The 25,515-nt window shown below is 47.3% G+C and overlaps 1 protein-coding gene across 3 annotated transcripts in view; it reads left to right on the top strand.

Moving 5' to 3' along the window:
* Positions 1-19,953, top strand: part of HS6ST2 (heparan sulfate 6-O-sulfotransferase 2) — a 288,833-nt gene extending 268,880 nt beyond the window's left edge. For all 3 annotated transcript variants that reach the window (XM_027054225.2, XM_027054223.2, XM_027054226.2), the window contains one exon: positions 18,453-19,953. In XM_027054225.2, coding sequence (XP_026910026.1) covers positions 18,453-19,332 — 880 coding nt within the window. In that variant the 3' untranslated portion in view covers positions 19,333-19,953. The remainder of the gene's footprint in view (positions 1-18,452) is intronic.
* The last annotated feature ends 5,562 nt before the right edge of the window (positions 19,954-25,515 follow it).

Raw genomic sequence — 25,515 nt, 5'->3', positions numbered from 1 at the left:
CTATAGCCTTGTGTTTGAGGTTTGAATCCCAGCTCTACCTCTTACTACCTTTGGGAGAGTTGCCCAACTTTTCTGTGCCTCAGTTTCTTCATCCATAGAAAGAGGGTGGTATTACTATCATCTGCTTCATAAGTGGTGATAATAGTTAAATGAAGTACCACATGTTAATTGCTTAGACTCGTGCCTGCTACAGAGTAAAGGGTCAGTGTGCCCTTGCTGTAATTGAGTATGGGAGCTCGATCCATGGGTCCGACTTACACCTTTTGTGCAAAATGTTTTTCTGAACACCTAAAGAAACTGACCCAAGCTTGGCTAGGGAACTGCTCTAAGCCATTCCCGATATCAAAGGCAGTGGCACCTGTCCCCTCCCCACCCCCCCCAGAACCACACAGTTTGAATGTGTACTGCTCCTGGGTCTCAATAGATAAGGACCAACCAGAAACTGCCCGTAACCTAGCCAAACCTGACTCTGGATGGACAGCTCCGTCACTATGGTCATAAAGATCATCCACGCCCCTCAGCTCAGCTGATTCCAACATTTGATTTCAGAATGAGAAATGCAATCCGTTTTTTTATTTTTATTTATTAAAAAAAATTTTTTACTGTTGATTTTTTATTTTTGAGACAGAGACAGAGCATGAACAGGGGAGGGTCAGAGAGAGGGAGACACAGAATCCGAAACCGGCTCCAGGCTCGGAGCTGTCAGCACAGAGCCCGATGCGGGGCTCAAACCCACGGACAGGGAGACCATGACCTGAGCCGAAGTCGGACGCTTAACCGACTGAGCCACCCAGGCGCCCCTGCAATTAGTTTTTAAAGGTGGATAGCTCCAGAGACTTGGTCTTCCTAGGCCATTTAACACTGAAAAGCGTACCTAGAAAGGAAGAAAGAAATGCTTTCGCGCAAAAATATGGAGAGCAAATTTAAAATGTAAGCAGGTATAGGATGCTTGGATTTCTCTATTGTAAGTCTTCAACTTGTAGCTCTGCCTATTATTTGCCTCTGCCTTTTGTGGCTGGCTGACGATTCCACAAAGGAGGTGGATTGTTTTTTTACCTCGTTTTCTCGATTCTTTCTCATGTCTTTAACCTGGTGGCACGCGAAAACACAGCTCCAGCCTCCAACCCGAGACGAAATCAGAAGGCTCGGGCCATTGGTTTGTCTTAGAACCAGAGACTTGGTCTGGTCAATGGAGGTTTCCTTGTGAATGGCAGACAGCTAACTGGCACAGCCATTACGGTCCCGGAGCCTCGGGAGGGGTTCTCAGAAGGAACGAATGTTTCCTTAAAAGATCTCAAAATGTGTGTGGGGTAACACATATTTTATCATAGTTATTCTGGCTCTGCAAGTGCAATGAAAATGTTAGCCTTGGCATATCAATCGTGTTTTACAGATGACTGTAATTTCCTGAATGTCAAAACTCCAAATTTTTCTACTAAGCAAACTTTTCAGTGGCAAGGCAGATTGCCTCCATAATGTATCACTGTGGGCAGGAAAAATGAAATCTTTATGCACTGTATTATGAATCAATGAGGCATTGAGATTCTTGGAAGGGCGAGTGGACTCTGGAAAATGAAAAACTGCTCAGGGGACGGAGGCTTCAGCGGCATTCAGCGTGTGGGCCACAGAGATATCGGCTTCAAGTTGAAACCAGTTAGTGTCTTCGCCTGCATCTTGATGGGGTAGATGTCACAGTAAATACAGTGTGCGTCGTGCCATTTAACAAACCCTCCCAGCGTGACTCCCTTTGCTTCTGGGATAACGGCTCTGTGGGGTTATTGGTAAAGGGAGCCGAAGAAGATTGCACATTTCAGTAAGAGAAAAATAATATTAAGATCAAGGAATTGTGGGATGCATACCCAGGTGTCCCGTGCAGTGCTAAGCACTCTGCATGGAACATCTCGCTGAGAAATCACAACACTGGGAAATGGGTGCTTACAGATGAGGAAACCCAGACTTAGAGTGCTTAAGTGATTTGCACGAGGTTATATAATCTGGGGCTGGCTTCCAGAACTCTCTGACTCCAGAGACGGAGCTCTTAACTACGAGGCATTTATCAATGGCTGGCTGTTTCTCAAGACCTAGCCCTGCCCTCTTCCCACAGTGCCCACAGCCTTGGAGGGAAGAGAACACTTAGACAGGAATACCTTACCTTACAACGTCAGATGAACAGGGTCCCTGGAGAGTCCACATAACCCTTGTTGGAGGGTCAGAGGAAAGCATGGCTGCGTGGGCTGTGGGCATCAGGAGGAAGGAAGCCTGGAGAAGACAGCCCTCCAGCCCTATCTGAAGAGACAGGGAGCGAGGACAGGTGATGGGGGTGCCTGGTGGGGGCAGCATAGGCAACGGCGTGAGGCACAGGGACAGGACTTTGGTGTGTTGAGTGTGGGGTCAGGGTGCGGGAGGGGGCGGCGATACGACTGGACCAGTAACTTAGCCGTAAAGCGTGGACATTATTCAACTGAAAAGCAGTCTGCTAATTTTCTCTGCAAAGCCTGTGCTTTACCCTTTCTATTTTTGCTTCCCATTTACTTTTAAACCAGCAATTCCTGACAGGTCCTCAGCCCCAGCAAAATTATAAGGCAGCCAAGTTTGCCCTCGGTGTCCTCAGTTTTTGTTCTTAGCCTCCTTCTCCTTCCTCAGAGCTCGGTGCCTGTCTCTATACGTGCTCTGCACAGCCCTCCCGCCTTCTCAATGCAGGACCTGATTATCGAACCCTGCCCCACCTAAATGACTGCTAAATACCTTAATGGCTTATGACCCTCTAGCCTTAGCCCCTGCTCCCCGCCACACACAGAGAGGGCAGATCCTTAAGCCAAAGGAGTGAACTGTACATTGTGGTTTCCTGGCCAACTGTGAGAAGGAGAGGGTGTGCTCCCCAGCACCCCTGAAAATCTTGCCACCCCGCAAGGCTGGCCCCAGTTGCACGCCTGGCAGGATGTTGCAGAAGGCAACATTCCTTTCACTCTCGAATAAATGAGCAGAGTGGCACAGGGTAACAAAACGAGTCCGGATGTCTAGACGGGAGTTTCAGCCATATGTAACTTGGTCACTTACCGGCTGGGTGACCTTTCACCTCTGCGCACTAATATCTGCATCTGTGCAATGGGCTGGCCTGCTGCGAGGCTCTAACGAGAGAAGGAGAAAATGTGCCTTGTTAAAAAATCTTTGTTGTGGAGAACTTTTTTAGAAGAGGACAAAGAGGGTGTTATGCCTTCAAAACAGTTTGGCATAATAGCTCTTTAATCCTTGAAAATGAGCTGAGAAATAGAAATATTTCACATTATTTGAGAACCTCAAAGGTGACTCACTTGTGGCCTCAACTATGCTTTTACACTGAAGATGCGGCAACACTCCCGTCTCCAATAGGTATCTGCCCATGTTTCAACTGTCAACACATTCTTCCCAGCATGCAGAAGGTGAAGGTCGATGTGTTCTGGCCCACACGTTCCTCGTAACACCGTGACTCGTGAAACGTTAAATGGAAAGGGCTGGGGTAGGGGAACAACAGGATTTCAAAAATAGCTTTAGGGAAATCAAATCTTGTTCTAACTTGGTGTGTTCCTGACTGATTCATGACTCCGAAAAGGAGAAGAAGTTTGATCAAAACTGTCGCCAAGTGGCCTCATGTTTTTAAGCTTATTTATGTATTTTGAGAGAGAAAGAGAGAGAGATCGAGCAGGAGGAGGGGCAGAGACAGAGGGGGAGAGAGAGAGAGAATCCCAAGCAGGCTCTCCACCGTCAGCACGGAGCCTGACGTGGGGATCGAACCCACGAGCCGTGAGATCATGACCTGAGCCAAAACCAAGAGCCGGTTGCTTCAGTGACTGAGCCACCCAGGCACCCCCCCCCCCAAATGGCCTCATTTCAAATACCTGTGCTTTCTTCAAACAGAAAGGATCAGGCATCCTGATCGTGACTTTCCCCTGCACCTGGTGGCCAGTCACCTTACCAGATGGGGTTTCAGGAGGGCCTCCCTCCCCTTAGCGCTAGCCCTGCTAGAGAGGACATGGCATGGCTCCTCGGGATGCCTCTCTAAAATGGACATCCTTCCGGTTGATGCCAAAGGGCAGACACCTTGATGAGAAGGAGTTTCTCTAAGCACTTTCTTTCTGGATCTAAGATTTTGAGCAGTCGAAGCAGAGAGGGTCTGGCAGGGAAAGGCTAGAGGAAGGGGAGGTGCAGGACGGGGGATGGAGAAGGACAAAAGTGGGACGAAAGCAAAAGTGCGATTTCAGGGTTCGGCAGGGAAGTGTTTGAGGGGAAGGGGCCTTGTCTACGCTTCAGTGGCTTTGTGTGTGTGTGTGTGTGTGTGTGTGTGCGTGTGTGTGTGTGTGACAGTCTCTCCCAGCTGGGGAAGGCCGACACTGGGGCCTGAGGAGCTGCACGTAGGAGAGGGCAAAAAGGAGCATCCTGGGCAATTCCGAGGCTTCACGGTAGACCTTCCATAATTGACCCCACCAGCCCGTGTTCCCGTAAGGTGCTGGGCCCAGTGCTGAGACAGACGAGAGATGCCAGCTAGGATTGACCTGCACAGAATACACAGCCTGGTTGAAAAGAGAACACAAGAGAAATGGACTGTTCAGCTATCCACTGGGGGCTTAACGGGCAGCAGAGAAGAGTGAAGAAAACACCAAATTGGGAGTTTGGAGACCTGGGTTCTGGTCATAGACCCACTGTTGACTAGGAAGTCACTTCCTTTGAAGTTCAAGTTCCTCATCTGGAAAACGGTAGTTCTGGTTTTTGTCCCGTATGCCTAAAGGGATTGTGTGAGGAACTAAAAATATCAGAACGGTGAGCCATTCATCATGTCACCTGAAACTTCCGATTGTTATTAACCAGCCCCCCCTCCTTCCTTCCTGCTTTCAGTGATACCCATGATTCTCTTCAGATGACCTTTCTAAAAAATCACTATGGGAAGGGGAATATCATTTAGAGCAATCATCTGTGGCCTTAAGTCCAACTTCCTGTGAGTCACTATCTCAGAGAGTTAACCTCAGTGCCGGAGAGAAAAGCCAAACCAGGAGGGAAAGCTGTGTACGTGACTCATGCAATGTGTAAGTGACTCTGACTCCCCACTGTCACGTCTACAGAGTGAATGATTAACGGAAGGGTCCGAGGGTGGTGCCACCCTCAAGAATTTGCCTTAAGCTGGCAAACCCGAGTCAGACATCTCTCGTAGTCTGAGCATTGACTTTGAGTCCTTCTTTGTGGCTTTCAGACCTCGCAGTAGAAAGTAACTGAGCATCTGCCAGAGGGCTTGCCTTTTCCTGAAGCTGATTCCTGTTTGTCAGTCACCTTGAGCATGGTATGTTGAAAGCTGGGGGAAGGAGTCGGACACGTGGTTTTGGATCGCGACTCTGCCACAGACCGGCCGGGTGACCCCAGACGAGCCCGTATCATTTATCTCTGGGCCTGGGTGTTCCCGATGGTGAAACAGTTGGACCAAGCAACCTGTCCAAGAGGCCTGCCAAGCCACGCTATTCTGTGCCAGATATGGGTCTGTTGGCCTCCATCTGTGCGTGACTTCCAGTGGCTCCCTTTACAGGGGCTTTGCCTCTCAGCAGGTGGGCTGGTTTACACACGTGGGACATGGCCCTCGCCCATGTGGAGGGCAGCACAGAGCTCAGCCTATACGTGGAAGCAGGGACCGAGGACTCAGGCTCCCTGCTCGGTGAACTTCCCACCGTGACTAGAAGATGGCCTGACTCCTTGTCAGAAAAACAGGTCCCCATTTTGCACGAGATGGCGCTTGCGAAGTGTCATTTAAGAAAAAAACAAAAACAAAAACAGAGCTTGTACTCTGTCAAAAATTGGGGGACGTTGACACTTTTACCAGCCAAACTGGAACCATGACTCATATATGACAACATATACAGCTGTTTGGTTTCACGAGCTTTTAAGTTTTCCCACTCCATCACATTGTGGATGGGTACAAAAATATCTTGCTCTAGGACCCAAGACATTCCAGTGTGATACTCACTTGTAACCTGCAGGAGCTGGGGAGCGGTGTGGAGGGCACTTGGTCCCCTGGCCCCCCAGGGTACATTCTCTTTTTGCCTGAAAGCAGAAATACAGCTAGCGGTCCAAAGTCTCTTGCCGCCACCACGGAAAACAAACCCATGACAGGCACCAACCTAACAAACTATTTCCTTCAAAATAACTCCTTCTACTCAGGCAGGATCTTGGTGTCTTCATTACCCCTTCCTGGAGCCACTCCAAAGTCACATCAGATTCTTTGTCAGGTAGAGAGGTTGGGGGGTGGGGGTTGGTGAGTTATTTTTCCATTCCCAATGTTATCATTATAAAGAAACAAGGCCATGCCTGGTGCTGTAGAGAACACTTATTTCCACAATAATTGTGCCTTTTGCAGCCTGAGTACCTGCAGAAAAAAACTCTCCCAGGGGAAGGGAGGCACGTCCCTGCCAGTCCTGGAAATTCTGAATGGCTCCGATTCTTTACAGTTGAAATGGTTAAGGAGATTTGCTCCCCCCCCCCAAAAGTGAGGGTTTGTACTTCATCTCTCTCAGCACCTTAAAACAATATTAGAGCTCATTAAAATCAACCCGGGGCTCAAGAAGGGCAGCTTTCATTTAGGGGGAAACTTTCCCCCTGTGCTGTTCTGGAAAATAGCACAATGCTGAGAGCAGCCATTTATCTTGACTAGTTTTCCTCTAACGATCTCTCCAAAGCACACTCGAGGTGCCTGCCTCCCAGACAGCACGTGTACGGCAGGCGCAGGCGAACGAGTGCAGCCGGTTACAGCCTGCTCAAAATGACCCTAAATGATATTTAGTGACCGTCTACCCGGTGAAAAAGCCCCGTCACTTGACTCCTTGTCCTCGTGGAGGCCCCTAAAGAAACGATGCAACGTGTGTCTGGATTTCTCACAATCTGGGAATGGCGAGGGAGCTGGCGGTAGAAAGGTCACCGGCTGCAGCCCCGGCCCCCACTTCTCATGCGCCCAGCTCCCTCCCTAAGGCGCAGTCTTGGGCCCACAGACCCCACGAAATCAGCACCTCCTTTCCCATCCTGGCATATTTGACTACCTCCTACTCTACGCTTCCTGCTCTGGCCGGGTCAGTTGTGCCCTTGCCTGTGCCTCTGGAGGCTGAGCTCAGTGCCCGGGCCCGAGTGAGGTTGTCAAAGCCAGGGAGAGCCCACAGGCGGGAGACTCGGACCGCACTGGCAGGGAGGATGCAGAGACCAAAGAGGGCATCAACCAGGGCAGTGGGCAAGAGTTTGGGCTCAGGGGATGCCTGGATGGCTCAGTCGGTTACACTTCTGTCTCTTGATTTCAGTTCAGGTCATGATCTCATGGTTGTGAGATCAAGCCCCACATTGGGCTCTGTGCTGGGTGTGAAGCCTGGCTGGGATTCCCTCTTTTCTCTCTTCCCCTGCCCCCACCCCCACATGATCTCTCCCTCTCTCTCTCTCTCCCATTCTCTCTCTCTCTCTCTAAAAAAAAAAAAAAGAGTTTGGGCTCAGGAGTCACGCAGACCTGCCAGTCACTAACTAGCTCTGTGATTTTTGTATAGTTAAATAACATCTTTTAGCTGAATACCCTTACCTGTATACTAACAGCAACAACTTGATCGCTAGCTAGCTAGCTAGCTAGACATCCTCATTTTCATCTTCATTCAGACCCTACAGTTTTCCCTCAGGCTATGCATGAGAAATAGGGGAGCACAGAGAGGTTAAGTTATATGCCCAGGCCCACACAGCTACTAATTGCAGAGCTGGAATTTGAATTTGAATTTGAATTTGAATTTGAACCCAGACAGTCTGGCTGTGGATAGAATAACACTGTCCAGCAGAAATACAATGTCAGTCCCATTTGTCATGTTAAACCTTCTAGTAGCCACGTTGAAAGTGAGAAGATACAGTGAAATTAAATGTAATATATATCCTAATTGACCCAATGTGTCAAAAATAGATCATTTCCACAATGCAATCACTATAAATACCAATTCATCACTGGGATATTTTCTCTTGCCCTCAGTCCTGGTAATCTTTAGTCTGCCTGAAAACACTAAAAGTGCTACTTCTTTTGGGCTAGCCACGTTTCAAGAGGCTCAGCAGTCACAGGTGGCTACAATGGACAGACCCTCTTCGTCATTTCACAAACTGTGCCCACGGTGAAGGAAGGCGTTGGCACCCGTGTGGTGGGGTGCCGCGAGAAATCATCTAGTGTAGGGCCTGGCACACTGCGGGCCCCCTTTGAGTCAGAGCACTTATTAGTATCCCCTCTGCTGTGCTGCTTGCTCGTGTCAGAACGTCTCCAGTCCTCCACACATCACACCTGCTTAAATTCTTTCGCTCCCTTAGGGCTCAGTCAGCTTTCTCCTCCTCCGCCTCCTCCTACACAAAGCCTTCCTTGATGACTATCACATACAATAAACTGTCCTCTCTGACTCATTTTGCACCTAGGCTCTGTATGACACAATTAGCGCCTCGCTGTGTTCTGCCCTTCTCCCCCCCCCCCGCACCCCGCACTGAATGGTGCTTCTGTCTCCCCAACTACATGTTAAGTTCTTTGAGAGCAGAAGCCCATATACATATGGCTGCCTTGCTACTGCTCTCACAGCTTCCCTTGTGGCAACTTCTCAGTCCCCCAGAGATGGTACACTCATTGTGGCTCAAGTAAGCATATGCCTTGCAATGCAAGGCCAAGCTCCCCACCTCCAGGGCTAAAAGAACACCGTATCGCCAACTTGTGCGTGCCTGTTCCTGAATTGAATGTCATGATGGTACCATGTTTTCTTATATATTTTTTTTAATGTTGATTTATTTTTGAGACAGAGACAGAGCATGAGCAGCAGAGGGGGAGAGAGAGAGGGAGACACAGAATCCGAAGCAGGCTCCAGGCTACGAGCCGTCAGCACAGAGCCTGACACGGGGCTCGAACTCACGAGCCGTGAGATCATGACCTGAGCTGAGGTCAGACGCTCAACCGACTGAGCCACCCAGGCGCCTCATGATGGTACCATTTTTATGACTTCCTGGTTGAGACCTCGGACCTGTGCTCTGTAGTGGACGTGCTTCCCAGCAAAAAAAGCAGGTCAGGAACAATAGAGCCTGAGGACAAGAGATACCGAAGGTGCTCATCTGAGGTGCACGACAGTAACCATGCCGGTCTCAGTGGCGCATTTAGACATTTCCCCAGCCTCCTCCTGTCGTCCAGGGGTTGACGCTTGCCCTGGCTCACCTCTGCCCACCCTTCTGAAGGAAGGAAGAGAGCCGACCCCTCTTGCCGGCTGCCTGGGATGGCGGCCCTCAGGCCATGACAGTTGACACAGGGATGCCACTTAGAAACACTCAGGGAGCTGAGAAGTAGCAGGCAGGCAGGGAAGGCAGGACGCGTGAGCTTGTTAATCAGTGGCAGAACCGGTCTCCACGTGTCGTGGGCAGCACACAACCCTTCACGGGGCGTGACACGCTGAACGAGTTTTTCTCTGAAACTTCTTGGCACCTCAGCAACACACTGAGTATTAATGAGCCGAGACTCACAAAATAACTTCAGAATGCAAAACATTTCAGGGCGCAGTGTAAGCTGCAGAACTTCTCATGCCGCCGCGCAATTGAGTGGACGCTGGGTGAAGGCTGGTAACCACGGGTCATAAAACCCGGAATTTCACATCTTGTTAAAGAACTCATTTTTCTCACTATTTGCAGAAGTCCTTAGATTTATGTACTTGGGAGCCTACTGGGCTTTGGGAAGGAAGAGAGCTAGATTTCTCTTAAAAAGAAGTAAATATCACCAGGACTTACCGCGTGAAGAATTTCACGTTGGGTTTGAATTTACAGACATTAGAAATCTTCTTTTCTTCCTTTTCAACAAAGCAGAAGACATCGTCTTGCTGCTTTGTGAAAGGAAGAGGAGAAGAACGGCTTAGCAAAACATCCTTCTGACCCTTCTGGAAGGCAGGAAACATGGGAGCAGGAAAAAAAAAGAGATTTACCAAAAAAAAAAAAATAATACTAAACACAAGGAAGACATGTTAAAAAGAGGCTTCAGTTAGCCAAAGGAAAGAGATCATTCAATAGAGGTGTTAATTAAGCTATTCCTTTACATACATAGACCTGCTCCTTTGGGTGGTGTGTGAAGAATAAACAAGAAATCCTGTGCAAGCGAACTGAGTAGATTGGTGAGTGAGACCTTCAATTTCTTCCAAGTTGGTATTACACCCAGCAGGTGCTGAGGACTCTACTCAATCCATTCAAAGAAGCAGTGGAAGACGTGGTAGTCTTAGCCATCAGTGGGCTCCTAAGGGGGTCTTGCTCCCTCCCTGCCACGGGTTGTCCAGGAGGGTCTGGCCTTGTCATGAGCCCACAGCTTCAACTTGAAGGGCAAAGGCAGACGTTCAGTGTCCAGATCACTTAGGTCTCCCTAGTGTCGGGAAGAAAATCAGAAAACCATGACGACTGAGCCACAGGAGGGTCTCGACAAACGTACCAGAAACGACACATTTAAATGAGCGTCCACATAGTTCAAAGTACTCCCCTCTTGAAATCCCACTTTTTTCACGGCCACTGCTGATCACAGCGTTTATGGAACTCCTCTTTGGGGACTGCCAGCATGAGTCACCCAAGAAAAGCAGTTAAAATGGCAAGTCCAGGTCTTGAGGGATCCAATCCCGTCAGAGGCTTATGTGCCTTTGATTCAATTAACTCCACTTTGATTTACTCTGTGCTCACATATTAATGTTGTTTTTTCTGAACGTCATTCCCCTCGCTTCGACCGAGCCATTTACGTGCAGTAGGAGGATCCATGTGGTTGGTTTCAGCATCATTAACCGAGGAAGGAGATCAGACCTTCAACGTTGATGACTCATTGTCATATATAACTCCTACTGTTTGCACAGTGTACTGAGGGCCACCAACCACGGCTCACATTGTGCTACCACTCGTCATTACTCCAGGAACATGATGTGCAAAGGCTGAACTTAAAAAAAAAAAAGTATGAAATTAAGCTACAGGTATAATAAAACGTCCACTCCTATTGATTTGGGCTAAGAATTTGTTTCCTTTCTTAAATTAACTTTTTATTGATCACTCCTGTGACCTTAACTTGTACAGTTTTGTTGGCCTTCTTCCATAAGAGAAATAGATTTGATATTTATTTTTCCATTGAGTGGTGCAAGAAGACCCTCGTTCATGAACCAGAGGCCTAAAAGGGAAACAGATGTTCATGGCATGAGCCTCATAGCTTTGCTCAGGCAGAGTTCCCTGGGATTTCCCAGGACAGAAATGGGCATCCTTTAGGCTTGTCCACAGAGTGCAGCGAGGGTCTCAGGCTTGCTCTTGGGCACCCACTTGGCTTGCCCATACTCTGGGCAGCCCCTGGGATCTCTGACTTGAAATCTCTGAAGACACATGCCTAAGACAGTGGATCACGGACTCAGGCGTGCTTGTGCCCCAGAATTTCCTGGAGGGCTTCTTAAGACACACACTGCCATGGGACCCCTGGGTGACTCAGTCGGTTAAGTGTCTGACTCTTGGATTTGGCCCAGACAATGATCTCACGGTTTGTGGGTTCAAGCCCCGTGTCAGGCTCGGCACTAAGAGTGCCGAGCCTGCTTGGGATTCTCTCTCTCCCTCTCCCTCTCTCTCTCTGCCCCTCCCCTGCTTGCTCACTCTCTGTCTCTCTCTGTCTCTCTCTCAAAATAAATAAATAAACTTAAAAAAAAAAAAAAAAAGACCGAGACTGCCAGGTCCCAGCCCCTGAGTTTCTGCATTCAGGGCTCAAGAGTGTGCATTTCTCACAAGATCCTAAGTGGTGCTGATGCTGCTGGTTCTGGAGCCACAACGTCAGTTTGTTGACAGAAGCAGAAGCTCTGGGTTTGGGTCCCAGCACTAGGATGTGAAGACCCCAGGTTCTGGAGAGAAATGGGCTCGGTCTGAGCACCCCTGATTGACTTGCTACGTGACACCGGGGCAAATCACCTCTCTCTTAGTTTCTTCATCCTCACCATGAGAATAACAATATCCGATTCATGGTCTAGATGGGTGTTGATGTGTAAGCAGCAGGCCCAAGCGCCCCCCCAGCTCCTGGCTGTGCAGTTGGTATAAGAAGTGCCCTCTCTCAGCAGCAAACATCTCCTCCTCGTGAGGGTTATCCCGGGCCTGGTTTATCGTGCCATCGGGGAAACTGACGGACATGAAGCAGGATCTGCTAAGAATATCAGCCTTCAGCCCAGGAATACTTGCAGTTCCACTGATTCCCAAGGCCTGTCAGCAACTTGTGTCTTGTGGGCAAATCCGTGCTGCTCTCAGGGCCTCGATTTCCCCACCTCTAAAGTGAAGTGTGTGACTGAGATGATTTGCCATCTCAAAGGTTTCTTCTTGCTCTGGCCAAGTCTAGGATTCTGTGACTTAGAATCAGGCCCTTATTGCAGGATAATCTGTTCAAATAAAAATGAAAAAATGGTACCCGTTTCTATCCACTTACTTACTTTTAACATCCTTTAACTTTCCAGCTTTCTGTAACATTGGTCTGCGGCACACAAAGTCAGGGACAACGGCTAAGTGTAACTGGATGGCCTTAACATGTTCCATCACAGGTACAAAGTGGTATATCTGTTATTTACTACTGACATCTAGTGGCTTTTCCTTATCAAAGAAAAAGATGCCTTTCCTATTAGCTCATCCTAAGCTCTGCTGCTTCTGCTGCATCCATTTGACAATCCTTTATTAAACACTTCTTTTATGTTAAACATTGTGCCGGACCCAGAGGAGCTTACACTGATGAATGATACCCAACCCCTGCTCTCCCAGAGCTCACAGTGCAGCGGGGGAAGCAGACAAATCACTGGACGATCCCAGCACGTAGGGATAAATGCTACAGCGGGCACAGCTGGAACAGAGGAATACCAGGGCAGTTCACTCTGCCCAGGAAGGTTGAGGAAGGTTTCACGGAGGAAGCAAGCTTACAGTTGAGTTTTTTTTTTAATTTGTTTAACGTTTATTTATTTTTGAGACAGAGAGAGAGAGCATGAACAGGGGAGGAGCAGAGAGAGAGGGAGACACAGAATCTGAAAACAGGCTCCAGGTTCCAAGCTGTCAGCACAGAGCCCGACACGGGGCTCGAACTCACAGACTGCGAGATCATGACCTGAGCCGAAGTCGGCCGCTTAACCGACCAAGCCACCCAGGTGCCCCTACAGTTGAGTTTCGAAGGCGTTTTCTGGGTAACTTAAACAATACACAGGCCAGGGGCACCTGGGTGACTCAGTGGGTTAAGCGTCCCAACTTCAGCTCAGGTCATGATCTGGCAGTTTGTGGGTTCGAGCCCTGCATCGGGCTCTGTGCTGACGGTGCAGAGCCTGCTTTGGATTCTCTCCCTCTCCCTCTTTCTCCGCCCCTCCCCCACTTCCATGTGCTTTCTCTCTCTCTCTCTCTCTGTCTCTCTCTCTCGCTCTCGCTCTCTCCCTCTCAAAAGTAAATAAATAAACTTAAAAAAAAATACACAGGCCATTCAAAAGAGTGGGCCTTCCATCCCCAAAGGAAAGGGGCCTGTCGGGTCATTGCCTGGGACTGATTTGGAAAACGAAACTACTTTTCCATACCTGGAGCATACAGAAAAGAGCAGGATTTTTCAGCTACCGACATTGGGAACTGGGTAACTTTTTGTCTGCACTGTAGGAGGTGTAGCAGGATCCCTAGACTCAATCCACTAGATGCCAGTAGCACATGCCCCCCCCAAAAGCTGCAACAACCAGAGTGTCTCCAAAGATTGCCAAATGTGCCAGACTCGGGGGGGGGCGGGGATGCAAAATCACTGATGGTTAGGAAAGGCTTGTGTAGAGGGAGCTTGATAGAAATAGGGCTGGAGAGAAAGAAAGGTGGCTGCCAGCCCCCACGACGCTGTGTGGGAGGAACTTGGATCTGACGTGTTAGGTATCAGGGATTAAGAGGTCTTAGGGAATGACAGGTCAGATGTGTGCCATATGGGTGGGGGGTGGGCTAGGCGTGAGACCAGAGGCAGGGAGGTGGGCCAGGACCCTGCTGCAGTGACCCAGTAGAGAAATGATAAGGGCCTGAGCCCAGGCAGTGGTAGAAAGGATGACTTGAATGTTCCTACGAGCTAGAATCAGCAGGACTTGGGGAATGTTCCCATGATGGTGGTGAGCAAGACAGGAGAGTCTGGGGTGGCCCCCAGGTTTCACGCTTTGTCGGTCGCTGTTGTTTCCACCGCTGCTTAGCAATGACAGCAAAGAGCTGGCCTAGACTCATAGAGGGTGGCAAACCTTTCATGTTGTTCTGCCTGTTCTGTACGGCATCACGGGCACACGGACGGACCAAAGAGTGGTTATTAAATTCACCCGGGTAACCGATGGGAAGTCCTGACTCCAATTTAAAGATGTGATACCTGTTCATCTTAATTAAGTGACACATTTCGTTGCAAGATATCTCTGTCCCATTACCACTAACCGAAACAGGCTGAGTGTGATTTTCCTGGGGCTGAGCCATTTTAAATGGCTCAGTCATTTAAAATTAAATTGGTCCGTTCAGCGGCACCCTTCCAGTTAAGGTCCACGTGAAGGGAGATTTCCAGCAGCTACCACAGATCTGCTGTCGCCTGCATCTTGTCCTGTTTTGACCCATGTCTGCATACAGGCATTGCCAGAAGGAATAAGGAGATAGGGTGAAGATATTGGGGGTATGATCAGAATCCAGATGTGTTTTGACAGGCTTAGACCCACTCGAACAAGAAGAAATTAAACAGGGCCACAAGTAAAGGCCAGGATCAAGGTCCAGGATAAAGCAGATTGGATCTCAAAATGGTGTATGTGTAACAACAAATGAAAGAGTTCAGTTGACTGTGTGTCGGCGGTGAGGCGACATTAGAAGACGTGGTGTGGAGAATGAGGGAGGTGACAGACTGTCCCGATGTGTCACTCGTCAGACTGTGCCTGGAGGGCGCATTCCGATCAAGTGGAACATATTCAGAAGAAACAAGCGGACACGGGGGCAACTTGAGGCAGTGTCCAGAGTAGTTGAAAACCATATTTAGCATAAAGAAGAGAAACCTCGAGGTACCTCGGGGGTATTTAAGTGCTGTCTTCGAGGCGTTGAAGCCACACGTGTGGAATTAAAAATCGATCCCTAAGTAGGCTGTCACGGTTTGAAACTAGTACTTTTTGGTGGCACTGCCACATCTTTATGTTAAGGCCACATCACCGTCGGAGCACTGTACCTGTCCATTCAGCTCTCTTGTTGGATGCCCCAGGGCACATGAAGCCGGCCGTCAAAAATCCAAGGATGTCCTTAACCCTCCTCTTTCCTGTCCCCTGCGTTCATTTTGACACCGTGGTTTGCTAACTCTACCCCCTAAAAATGTCCCTAGTGTGTCCTTCTTTTGTCTTGTTTTGTGCAGTGACGTCAGCTAGCTTCCCTAATTCCATCTCCACACTCTGTGCCTGGCGAGCTTTCTAAAACACGGATCTCGTCGTGTCGTTCCCCTGCTTAAACCCCTTTAAAGCCCTCTCTGGCATCTCCAGAAGTCTAAATCCTTTCTCGGGGGACCCGAGGGCTTCCGCAGCCAGGTGGGTGGCTACCTGTCCATATCCCAAGCCCTGCCATTCCCCGCTGAATTCCCAGCCAGGGGGTCTCAGGGCACTTCCTCCACACACAACAGGCTAGTTTGTGCTCCTGCTCATCTTTGTGCATCCACACTCCACTCCTCTCTTCTTGCCTCATCTAATTCTTGTTTTTCTGGCCCTCTGCTCGCTCCAGCCATTAACGACACACGATATTGACCTGCCAGGTCTCGGCGCTGTTGGCCTCCCTGGTGCCTGTCCCAGCGCCAGGCCCACGCGAGGTGCTGGAACTGAAGTGACCGGCAGAAGACCGCCACTCGTGTTTCTGTGCCTCTTGGCCTCCCCAGTCACGTTCCCCATGGGTTGGGCTGTCACATCCTCAGGTGCCCTAGGTGGGGAGACTGTTTCTCTGTATTTCCCTGACAGCTCTCCACTCAGAGTAATGAGCCTCCTGGATTCTTTGCCCAACCAAAGCTCCCAGGTGTTATCCTCACCTGCCTTCCCACCTCCAACACACTCAGGAGGCTGCCGGCCATTCCCGGAGACCAGCCCTTCAGCAGATCGGCCTTTTCAGCCCTGGGATCGTGCTCTCTAGCAGCCCCAAGTGTCTCCAGGGGATGCGGTCTGGAAGCCCAGGCCTGTTTTCCCTGCAAGAAGCTGGCTATTGGGAAACCACTGAATCTCCCGAGCTATTGTCTTCTGAGCACAGACAGCTGTTACCACCAGGGCAGTGTGTGCACGTGTGTGTGTGTGTGTGTGTGTGTGGTGCATGTGGGCTCATCTGATTTCTTTGTGGCTACGACGATCCCTGCAGTGTAGAGACTGAGGCTTCCCACATTGGACTGCCCTCATCTCATATGGGCACGAAGAGACACATCCGTAAAGGGAGAGACTCTGGATGTCTGTGTCTGCCTTTCTGTGGCGCCTCCTCTCTCTTCCTATGTGAGGATGCTGCTTCCAAAACCGTGGTTGTGACATTAATCCCGGTGGTTGGGATCTATCTGTTCTGAAAGTGTTTTTAGGACGAAGAGCCTCAGACTTGCACGGGGGGGGGGGGGGGGGGGGTTCACTCCCGGATTTACCAGAAGATGTCACTGTAGGCTTAAACCAGTACAAAAAGTCAGGGCAGGAGGACTGTCAGCTAAGCATGAAGGCGACTCTGTTATGGGGGTCTGAAATACCCAGCAGCCCCCATTGTAATGTGTGCCTGGTAAAGCTGGTTCAAAGATTAATCCAAATGTGTCACTGGACTTCATAAGCTTCTGTTTTTTTCCAAATAATTAGACTGCCGCTAAGCTGTTGCCTCCAGCGTAGCATAGAGGCTCAGTAAATATGTATTGGATGAAGGAGTGAATGAATGCCAGAACAAAGGGCGGAAGGAGAAAGCCCTGGGGGAAGAGTCACCTTTCTTAGTAAAGGCTGCGGGACAACAAAAGCTGCTGGCCGTAGAGCAGTGGGACTTCACAGACATGAATTTTAGTGGTGCTAGCAAAGTCAGGTCCTAGGAAAAGCAATGAGGTAGGTGAAGGAAGTCGAGGCCTCTTTCCATTTTCACTCCCAGATGCTTCTCCTGTGCCCCCATGCTTATTTATTCCAGAAAAATATATAAAATTATTTTAAAAGACACTTTCTGTGATACTTGCAAGGCGCTTAGATCACCCAGAGATTTTGGCCACGATAAGGCATGGCCTTCCCAGTCCCCAGCTCTCTCCCTCCAATTCCCTGGAAGTTCTAGAAGAGCAGCCCAGAGCCCCCGTTCTGGAAAACATAGTTTAAGCAGAAATACAAACACGGAATCACCATTCCGTATCAAAAGCGTTTTAACAAAGGTTAGGTGTGGACGTGCTAGCTGAGGGTGGATGTCCTATGGTGCCACAGAGGAAGAGGTGAGGGCTGGCAGCAAGGGGTGGGGCAAGTTTTCAGCAACGTCTGAAACCGAGGTAGCAGCCTGCATATATGCCATTGGCAGCTACCGTGTCTATTTCAGTCGGTGACTAACCGCAATGTTTATTTCTGGAGGCCCTGGGCTGCTCTGCCTCCCTGTACATTCCACTTCCGTAAGGAAGGAGCCATGATGTTAGGACAACAGCCAAAATCAAAGCATCATAGTGGCACCCTTTCAATGCGGTTTTATTGTTTAATAAGGTATCCTGTTTAGACTGCATATTGGGGGAATGCTTTCGTATATTTAGTAAGAAAGATTAGAATTTCAGCTCACTTATCAACTCCATTATCGCTTCGATAAAATCACCTGTGGGGCACCTGAGTGGCTTCGTCGGTTAAGAGTCCGCCTTCAGCTCAGGTTATGATCTCGTGGTTCGTGGGTTCAAGTCCCGCGTCGGGCTCTCTGCTGACAGCTTGGAGCCTGGAGCCTGCTTAGGATTCTGTGTCTCCCTCTCTCTTTGCTCCTCTCCTGCTTGTGTGCTCTCTCTCTGTCTCTCTGTCTCTCTGAAAAATAAATAAAACGTTAAAAAAATCACTTGCTTCCACTGGTGTCCATTTTGTGATCAGTTGATGCAGGTTTAAGGGTGGGGGGTATGAAATAAAATGGTTGCCTACTTAGCAAATGAGGTCTTTGGGAAGATTCTCTCATTGATTGGGGCAAGCCAAGCAGGGGGAGCAGGCAGAGGGAGTGAAGAATGACAGGGATGATGTCCTAGGCCTAAACTTTTCCTACTTGTTTTAGCTGCAGTACCAGCAAATCGGGCAAAAGAATTAGCTTCCTGGCCAGGCTAGTAGGACTCAGACAGTGGTTTACAGCACAGTGCACGGGACAAATGCTGCCAGATCACCATCATTCCCTTTTTGCCTTCCTTACTGACTGGTGAACATCACGTCCGCCATGCATCTCCCTGACTCCACCTACATCACCCGCATCTCTCACTATTGTTCTCTGTGCTTTGTCTGTAGAAACTTCCACTACATCACCATCCTCCGAGACCCAGTGTCCCGGTACTTGAGCGAGTGGAGGCATGTCCAGAGAGGGGCCACATGGAAAGCATCCCTGCATGTCTGTGATGGAAGGCCCCCAACCTCAGAAGAGCTGCCCAGCTGCTACACTGGCGATGACTGGTCTGGCTGCCCCCTAAAAGAGTTCATGGACTGCCCCTATAATCTAGCCAACAACCGCCAAGTGCGCATGCTCTCTGACCTGACCCTAGTAGGCTGCTACAACCTGTCTGTCATGCCTGAGAAGCAGAGGAACAAGGTCCTCCTGGAAAGTGCCAAATCGAATCTGAAGCACATGGCGTTCTTCGGCCTCACTGAGTTTCAGCGAAAGACCCAGTATCTGTTTGAGAAAACCTTCAACATGAACTTTATTTCGCCATTTACCCAATACAATACCACCAGGGCCTCTAGTGTTGAGATCAATGAGGAAATCCAAAAGCGGATTGAGGGACTAAATTTTCTGGATATGGAATTGTACAGCTATGCCAAAGATCTCTTTTTGCAAAGGTATCAGTTTATGAGGCAGAAGGAGCATCAGGAAGCTAGGCAGAAGCGTCAGGAACAACGCAAATTTCTGAAGGGGAGGTTCCTTCAGACCCATTTCCAGAGTCAGGGTCAGAGCCAGAATCCGAGTCAGAATCCGAGTCAGAACCCAAATCTGAATGCCAATCAGAATGTGACTCAGAATCTGATTCAGAACCTGACTCAGAATTCGAGTCAGAATTCGAGCCACAAGGAGAACCGTGAAAGCCAAAAGCAGAGCGCAGGCCAAGAGCAGAGTGATGGCAACACCAGCAATGGCACCAACGACTACATAGGCAGCGTAGAGAAATGGCGTTAAGTGGCTCCCAACGGCCTTTGCACACTTGTCCCAAAGCGCCAGTAGGAGTATGGCAGATCTTAAAATGTGAGAGTTTCCAAACACTTCTTGCTTCCTTAAGTTTGGAAGTTAAAGGAAAAGTTAAGATGTTGCCTTTACAGTTGCCTTTCAATTAAATGTTATACTGTGCGTGGGTAAAACAACTCTCAGTATGTAATTAAATTGTCTCCTTTTGGTTTGTTGGAGTATTTATAAAATCCAAAAACCAAACCAGACTTGCCAGAAATTGCTGTTTCTATATTTTAAGAAGTGCTTAAATTAGTCAGAGACAAAATGAAAACATAAAATGTGGCCATTCAACTTGTGGCTAAGAAACGGACTCCAAATTATTCATGATACACTGTTAAAGCTCAATCTTGGAGGCAGACATTTGTTTCCAGGGGTAGGCATGAATATAAACAGAAAAAAAAAAAAACAAAACTACAATTAACCACGAAACCTTTTAGTTTCTTCTGATTTTACCAAGGAATCTATTTAAATGGAATAAGAACTGATGGTAAATCTTACCAAACAATAGAAACGAAGATTTTTCTGTCTGAAACATGGGTAGTTTTATGTAAAAATATTGGCTTTTCAAGTAGAACAGGATTCGTATCTTGTTATTTAAGAGATGTTTAGAATTTTCAACTTTTTCTACCTTCTACTGTCTAAAGGTTTTAAACAGGGTGTATCTCATAGTAAACAAAAACCCTTTTCTCCCAAATGGAATACCAGTGTAAAGATCTAATTTTCAGACACTTTCTGGGCACTGTAATTTCAACAATTCTGGAATCCTTTTGGCTCTGCTTCTCATTCATTTTAAGGCTTCTCCGAGTTGTGCTCATTCCAAAACAACCCATTTATAGAATCCTTCTTCATCATATAAATGGCGTGTTGCTGAGTTTCTTGTGATACATAATCCTGGATTAGAGTCAGGACTTTCTTTCTATAGAATTGTCTTATCAATGTCTGTGTAGTGAGGTCCTTATCAAGAAACTCTTGAACAGGATAACGTGTCTAAAAATATTGCTGAAGTTATTCTCGATCAGATAGAAGTGAACGGGAATGTGAGTGAATTGTTGCTGACTTTTTGTACAATTTTATTGTACCATTTCCAGTTGGGCTGGCTACTTCTAGCCCATTTGTTCTTTTTGTGTGTGCGTGTTGACAGATTGTAGACAATTACAAGAGGGGGGAAATGGTAGAATAAGCATTAGGATAGCCAGTTATTCAGTAACACCAAAAGCTGTACCTCGATACTTTGGCTAACCCCCTACTAGGTTCTGTTTTTAGAAAGAACAAACAGCAAGAGTGCTCTGCAGTGAGGTTAAGTAGCAGGAGCATATGCATTGAGGAGAGTGATTTCATATTGTTAAGTCTCTGCACAAATACTTTTAAGGTATCGGTTATGAATCGAGCAGAGCAAGAAGGAGCACGTCCCCCACTGTGCTGGCAAGCATCAGGATTCTGGGAAGTTTCCATTTTATGGGTTTTGCTATGCTTTTGTAAGGACTTAACCCTCACCCCCTGCTGTGAATCTAGCAAGACACTTGGAAGTGGCATTTATGTTTTCAGGAGCGACATGCTTAGAAGTGCGATGATAAAGTCACATCTTGTACAATCTGCTGCTTATCTGCATGATCTAGTTTCATCTGTAATACTATGGCCACGAGCCGGACAAGAAGCTGAGTATTTGGGTTTGAAAGTAAATGTGCTTGACGCTGAGCTTGTATCACTGTATCTAAAGTTTCTTTTGTCCAACAGTGTTGCAGTCCTGGGAATTTGGAGAACTGAAAAAACGAAAGGAATTTGTTTAAAACCCAGACACGCCTTGAAATCCACGTGTTTTTGAGTGAAACGATTTTGTGTATGTTGTGTTTTTAAAATAAAGATCCTGTAGATCACTGTGGTTATTTCAATTTTGTTTAGTTTCGATTCACAGTGTTTGCTCTTAAAACTGATAGGTACTGCTGGAAAGCAGGACGAAGCCAGAGCCAGTGGAAAAGCTTGTTACAGAAAAAACATTTTGTGTTATATTGTCGTGGTGTGCATGGCTTGTGAAGATTAAGTGCATTTTCTCTGTCTATACCAATTATTGTATATAAGGGATGTGATAAATACACATTTTTGTCATTATCATATAAATCCCATGATTTCAACTGTAAACATCTGTCCAATGGTGTAGCTTTACAGACCATTTGCTGATTTTGTGTAATTTAACAATAGATATGAAATAAAGTTTAAATTACAGACTCTGAGTAATTTCGTGATTTCAAGTTTGCGACACCATGGACAGAATTCTCTTTTCTCAAGGAGTTTCCTTTTTCCCTCTCGGCCACTAGGTGTTGGACATGAGATAACCCATTCTGATCTATCACACTAAAAATGGCCTTAGCTTTGGGGGCTTCCTTCTGGAAGTCCACCCTGTCTTCTCTTCTGAGTAACACAAAGTTGTCCAGGAAAGACAAGGTTTGCTATGTCTCTTAGTGTGGACCACGATAGCAAAATACCATAAACTGGGTGGCTTATCAACAACAAAACCTTATTTTCCCACAACTCTGGAGGCCGAAAGTCTGAGATCATGGTCAGGTTCTGGGGAGGGCCCTCTTTCCATTTGATGGCTGACTTCTTGCTGTATGTTCACATGGCAAAATGTAGCTAGCTTGTTCTCTGGCCTCTTCTTATAAGGGCACTAATCCCATTCGTGAGGGCTCCATTCTCCTGACCCAATCACCTCCCAAAGGCCCCCACCTCTAGATACCATCAGAGTGGGGTTAAGATTTCAACATAGGAATTTGGGAGACTCACACATTCAGTCCTTTATGCAAATGAAACACGTATGAGTTTTCACATAAATGTTATTAGATACTTGCATGTTTACAAGCATGCAAAAAGGAAAAAAAACGGGCCCTTTATTTCTTATCTATCCCATGTCTGCAGGATAGAGGTTAAAGGTAAGCAGTTAAGTATTGGTTTTTAAGGTTATGAATATAATATGATCTAATTTTTTGCAAGGTACATATTTTTCAGAACAAATTTATGGTTCGGGTTACAGAACCATTTACAGATTTACCCTTTCCCTTCTCCAAAGAGAATTTAGGTATCAGTTGCATGGATTAGAGGGGAAGGAAGCTACAAATCTGGAGGCTTTAACTATTTAGCTTGCAAACTATTCATACTTAGAAAATTTTGCCTATTGGCTATCTGTTGAGCAAGCATCGGGTGGCCGATCGTCCTGATTGTGTAAGTTCCTTGGGTGGAACTGTGAACAGGAACACAGAGGCCAAGAATTTGAAATAGGAAATAAAAGTTGCTTCCCTTTTCCCTTGAGGAGGGTACTCTTGGAGAGCAGGGCACTCTTACTGAAGTGGGGAAAAAGGAAAACCCTGCACCATCTATGCCTCAGGGCACAAGATCAGGGTTGGCTTAGAAGGAAATGGACTATTGAGTTTGCCCAGAGAGGAACCATAATGAAGAAAAAACTGGTTGGCCCAGTTCCTAAGGACGGAGGATTCTCAATAGGAGTTATAACCATGTCCAAATGGACTATGTTTGTGGAGGAGGGGAGGCAATGGGTGGAAGATCTGAAAGAGCCTTCACACTTGGGCGGATGATTTCCTTCTGCGAGGGGTGGAAAGAAGCACGAAGGCATCACACGACAGGCTTGAGATCTCCACCGTCTCCCCATGTCTGAGATGCAGAAAAGCAACAGAGTGGTCTGGGGGCGGGGGGTTGCCGTGCAGCCCACGGCTCTGCTGCCCTGTCCTAAGGAAGAGTCCCCTCTCTCTCATCTTCACTAGGGATTCCACTAAGCAAACGAACAAAAACTGGGTGTTCTGTAAAAAGCATGACAAGACGCAGTGTATGGGGACCCCAAGTGTCATCTAGTGGGACAGTGGAATAAGACAATCCTAATCTGTCAAACGGCAAGAATGAGGCGACCTGACAGGTTTAAACATCAAAGGAATCACATCAACACCCGAAAAATCCCAAAGTAAATTTATAATACATCAATCACACCTTCACAAGTGTGCAAAGCCCTCAGAACTGCGGGAGAAAAGTATCCTCAGGACAAAGTAAATCAGCTGTTTTTCAGGGCCAGGGACACTTGTGACTGGCTAGAGCCGGCATCCCCAAACTGTGAACCTGGGGCCAAATGTCACCTGCCGCCTGCTTTTGTAAATAAAATTTGATTGGAGCTCAGCCACGCCCATTTCTTTCCATATCTCCTCTGGCTGCTCTCACATGACATGAGAGAAAAAACTGGGCAACCCCTGTGCTAAAGAACAATGAAATGTCCTAAATAGTGAAATCCTGACAGAGTTTATAATGAGCCCAGGGTCTGAGAGAATCGAGGGGTGTGATAAAAATGACACACTGCCCAATAACACAACATGGCAAACAACACTTATTGAATACCTATTACATGAAAGTCACTGCATTAAGCCCGAGAACAGAGAAGATTCTGATCTTTTCTCTCAGGATTCTCTCAAATACTCTGTTAGTATAGTTAAAAGCTTAATTAGTTCTTCAGTATGTGTGTTCAATCACATCCTTGTAATGGATTAAAACAGTAAAGGTATGTAAAGTAAAAAGTGAAATTACCTACACAACTCTCACTCGCTCAAAATAACTAGTGTAATTATGTGATTTCTTCCAGATCTCCTTGTCTTATTACCATTCAAATCTAATGTCTCTCTCTCCCCATCTCTCTGTCTTTATGTGTCTCTGTCTCTCTGGCTGGCTGGCTGGCTGTCTCTCTCTCTCTCTCTCTCTCTCTCTCTCTCTCACACACACACACACACACACACACATATAATATTGATAACAAAATGAAACCACAACATTCTCATTATTCGATTACCCCCCCCCTTTTTTTTTAAGTTCAACAGCGTATCATGCTTTTCCCTCCAAACCTGGAATACAGTGGATGGTTACCCCTAAGCACCCAAAACGATTGCTGCCGGTGTTGTAGGTTGACAGCATAGGTTCCGGATCCATGCTGCCTGGATTTGAATCCCAGCCCCACCACTTAACTAGCTAGCTTTGTGACCTTGGGGAAGTCCCTAACCTCTCTATGCCTCAGTTTCCTGCCCTATAAATGGATCAAATAATAGCTCCCACTTCAGAGGGCTGTTGTGGGCATCAAATGAGGTGATATTTGTAAAGCGATTAGGACAGCGCCTGACGCAGAATAAGCCTTTTATGTGTTGGCTAGTATTAGCATTATCGTGACTATTGGCATTAGCATGAAGGCTAGATGTCTGAGAATGCCCATGTTTTTAATAGCTGAACACTGACTCTGAGATCAAGAATTGAAAATATTGGCAAGAAAATAAGCACAAAGTAGTGTATGTCCCACTGTGACTAATTTTTAAAACTTTTCTAAAAATATAAAATACATATCTCACAATTGTCACATAATTAAATATATAAAGACCCATCCTAAGGTTTGCTTCTGAGTTCTGAATAGAGCTCCCGACAGGAGCATTCTGAAAGATCTAATCCACAAAAGGCCAAGTGAGTCACTGCTGCTCTCTCGAGCAACGCAAATGAATTATCTGATGTCCCTGGATCATTTGGGACCTACTTCATTACACTTAGTTAGGCAAGGATGACTCACCACCAGCCCCCTTCTTTCCCCACCCACCTCTCCACCCAACACTGCTGCAGCGTGGGCCTCTTTGCATGAGATATGAGAGGCCCCCCGAAGTCTAGCTGCCTCCCTCCCAGGTCTAGGTGGGCCCCTAGAATTCCCACGTTCCAAGTCTACTCTGGGTGACAGCAGCCTGTCCAGAAGACCCTGTTAAAATGCGTATATGCCACCTGGGAGGGAGGAGGGAGAGGAAACCCATTAAAAGTTAGCAATACTAGTTTATAAGATTAGCAGTCACGAAGGGCCCACGCAAGTGTTGTAAATTAAGGTAGCTGGCTTCTGTTTAAAAAAGGAAGAGGAAAAAGAATACTTTGCTCCTATTCCCATTTGAATTGCTAAATTTTGATCTTGTTGCCTTCAGGGCAGGACAAGGTTCAATAATCCTCATCAAATCTCATAAAGTTGCATAAATGCTATTCTCATTATGCCTGGTTAAATCTTGTGACTTCACTAATGTAGGTAGGATTCAATGATGCCTAACTGGGCCTAAGAAAAGTTTAACAGTTTTT

This window comes from Acinonyx jubatus, chromosome X (assembly GCF_027475565.1).
Source record: "Acinonyx jubatus isolate Ajub_Pintada_27869175 chromosome X, VMU_Ajub_asm_v1.0, whole genome shotgun sequence".
NCBI lineage: Eukaryota > Metazoa > Chordata > Mammalia > Carnivora > Felidae > Acinonyx > Acinonyx jubatus.
Note: the sequence above shows the minus strand (reverse complement) of the source record. Positions and strands in the feature narration are given on the sequence as shown.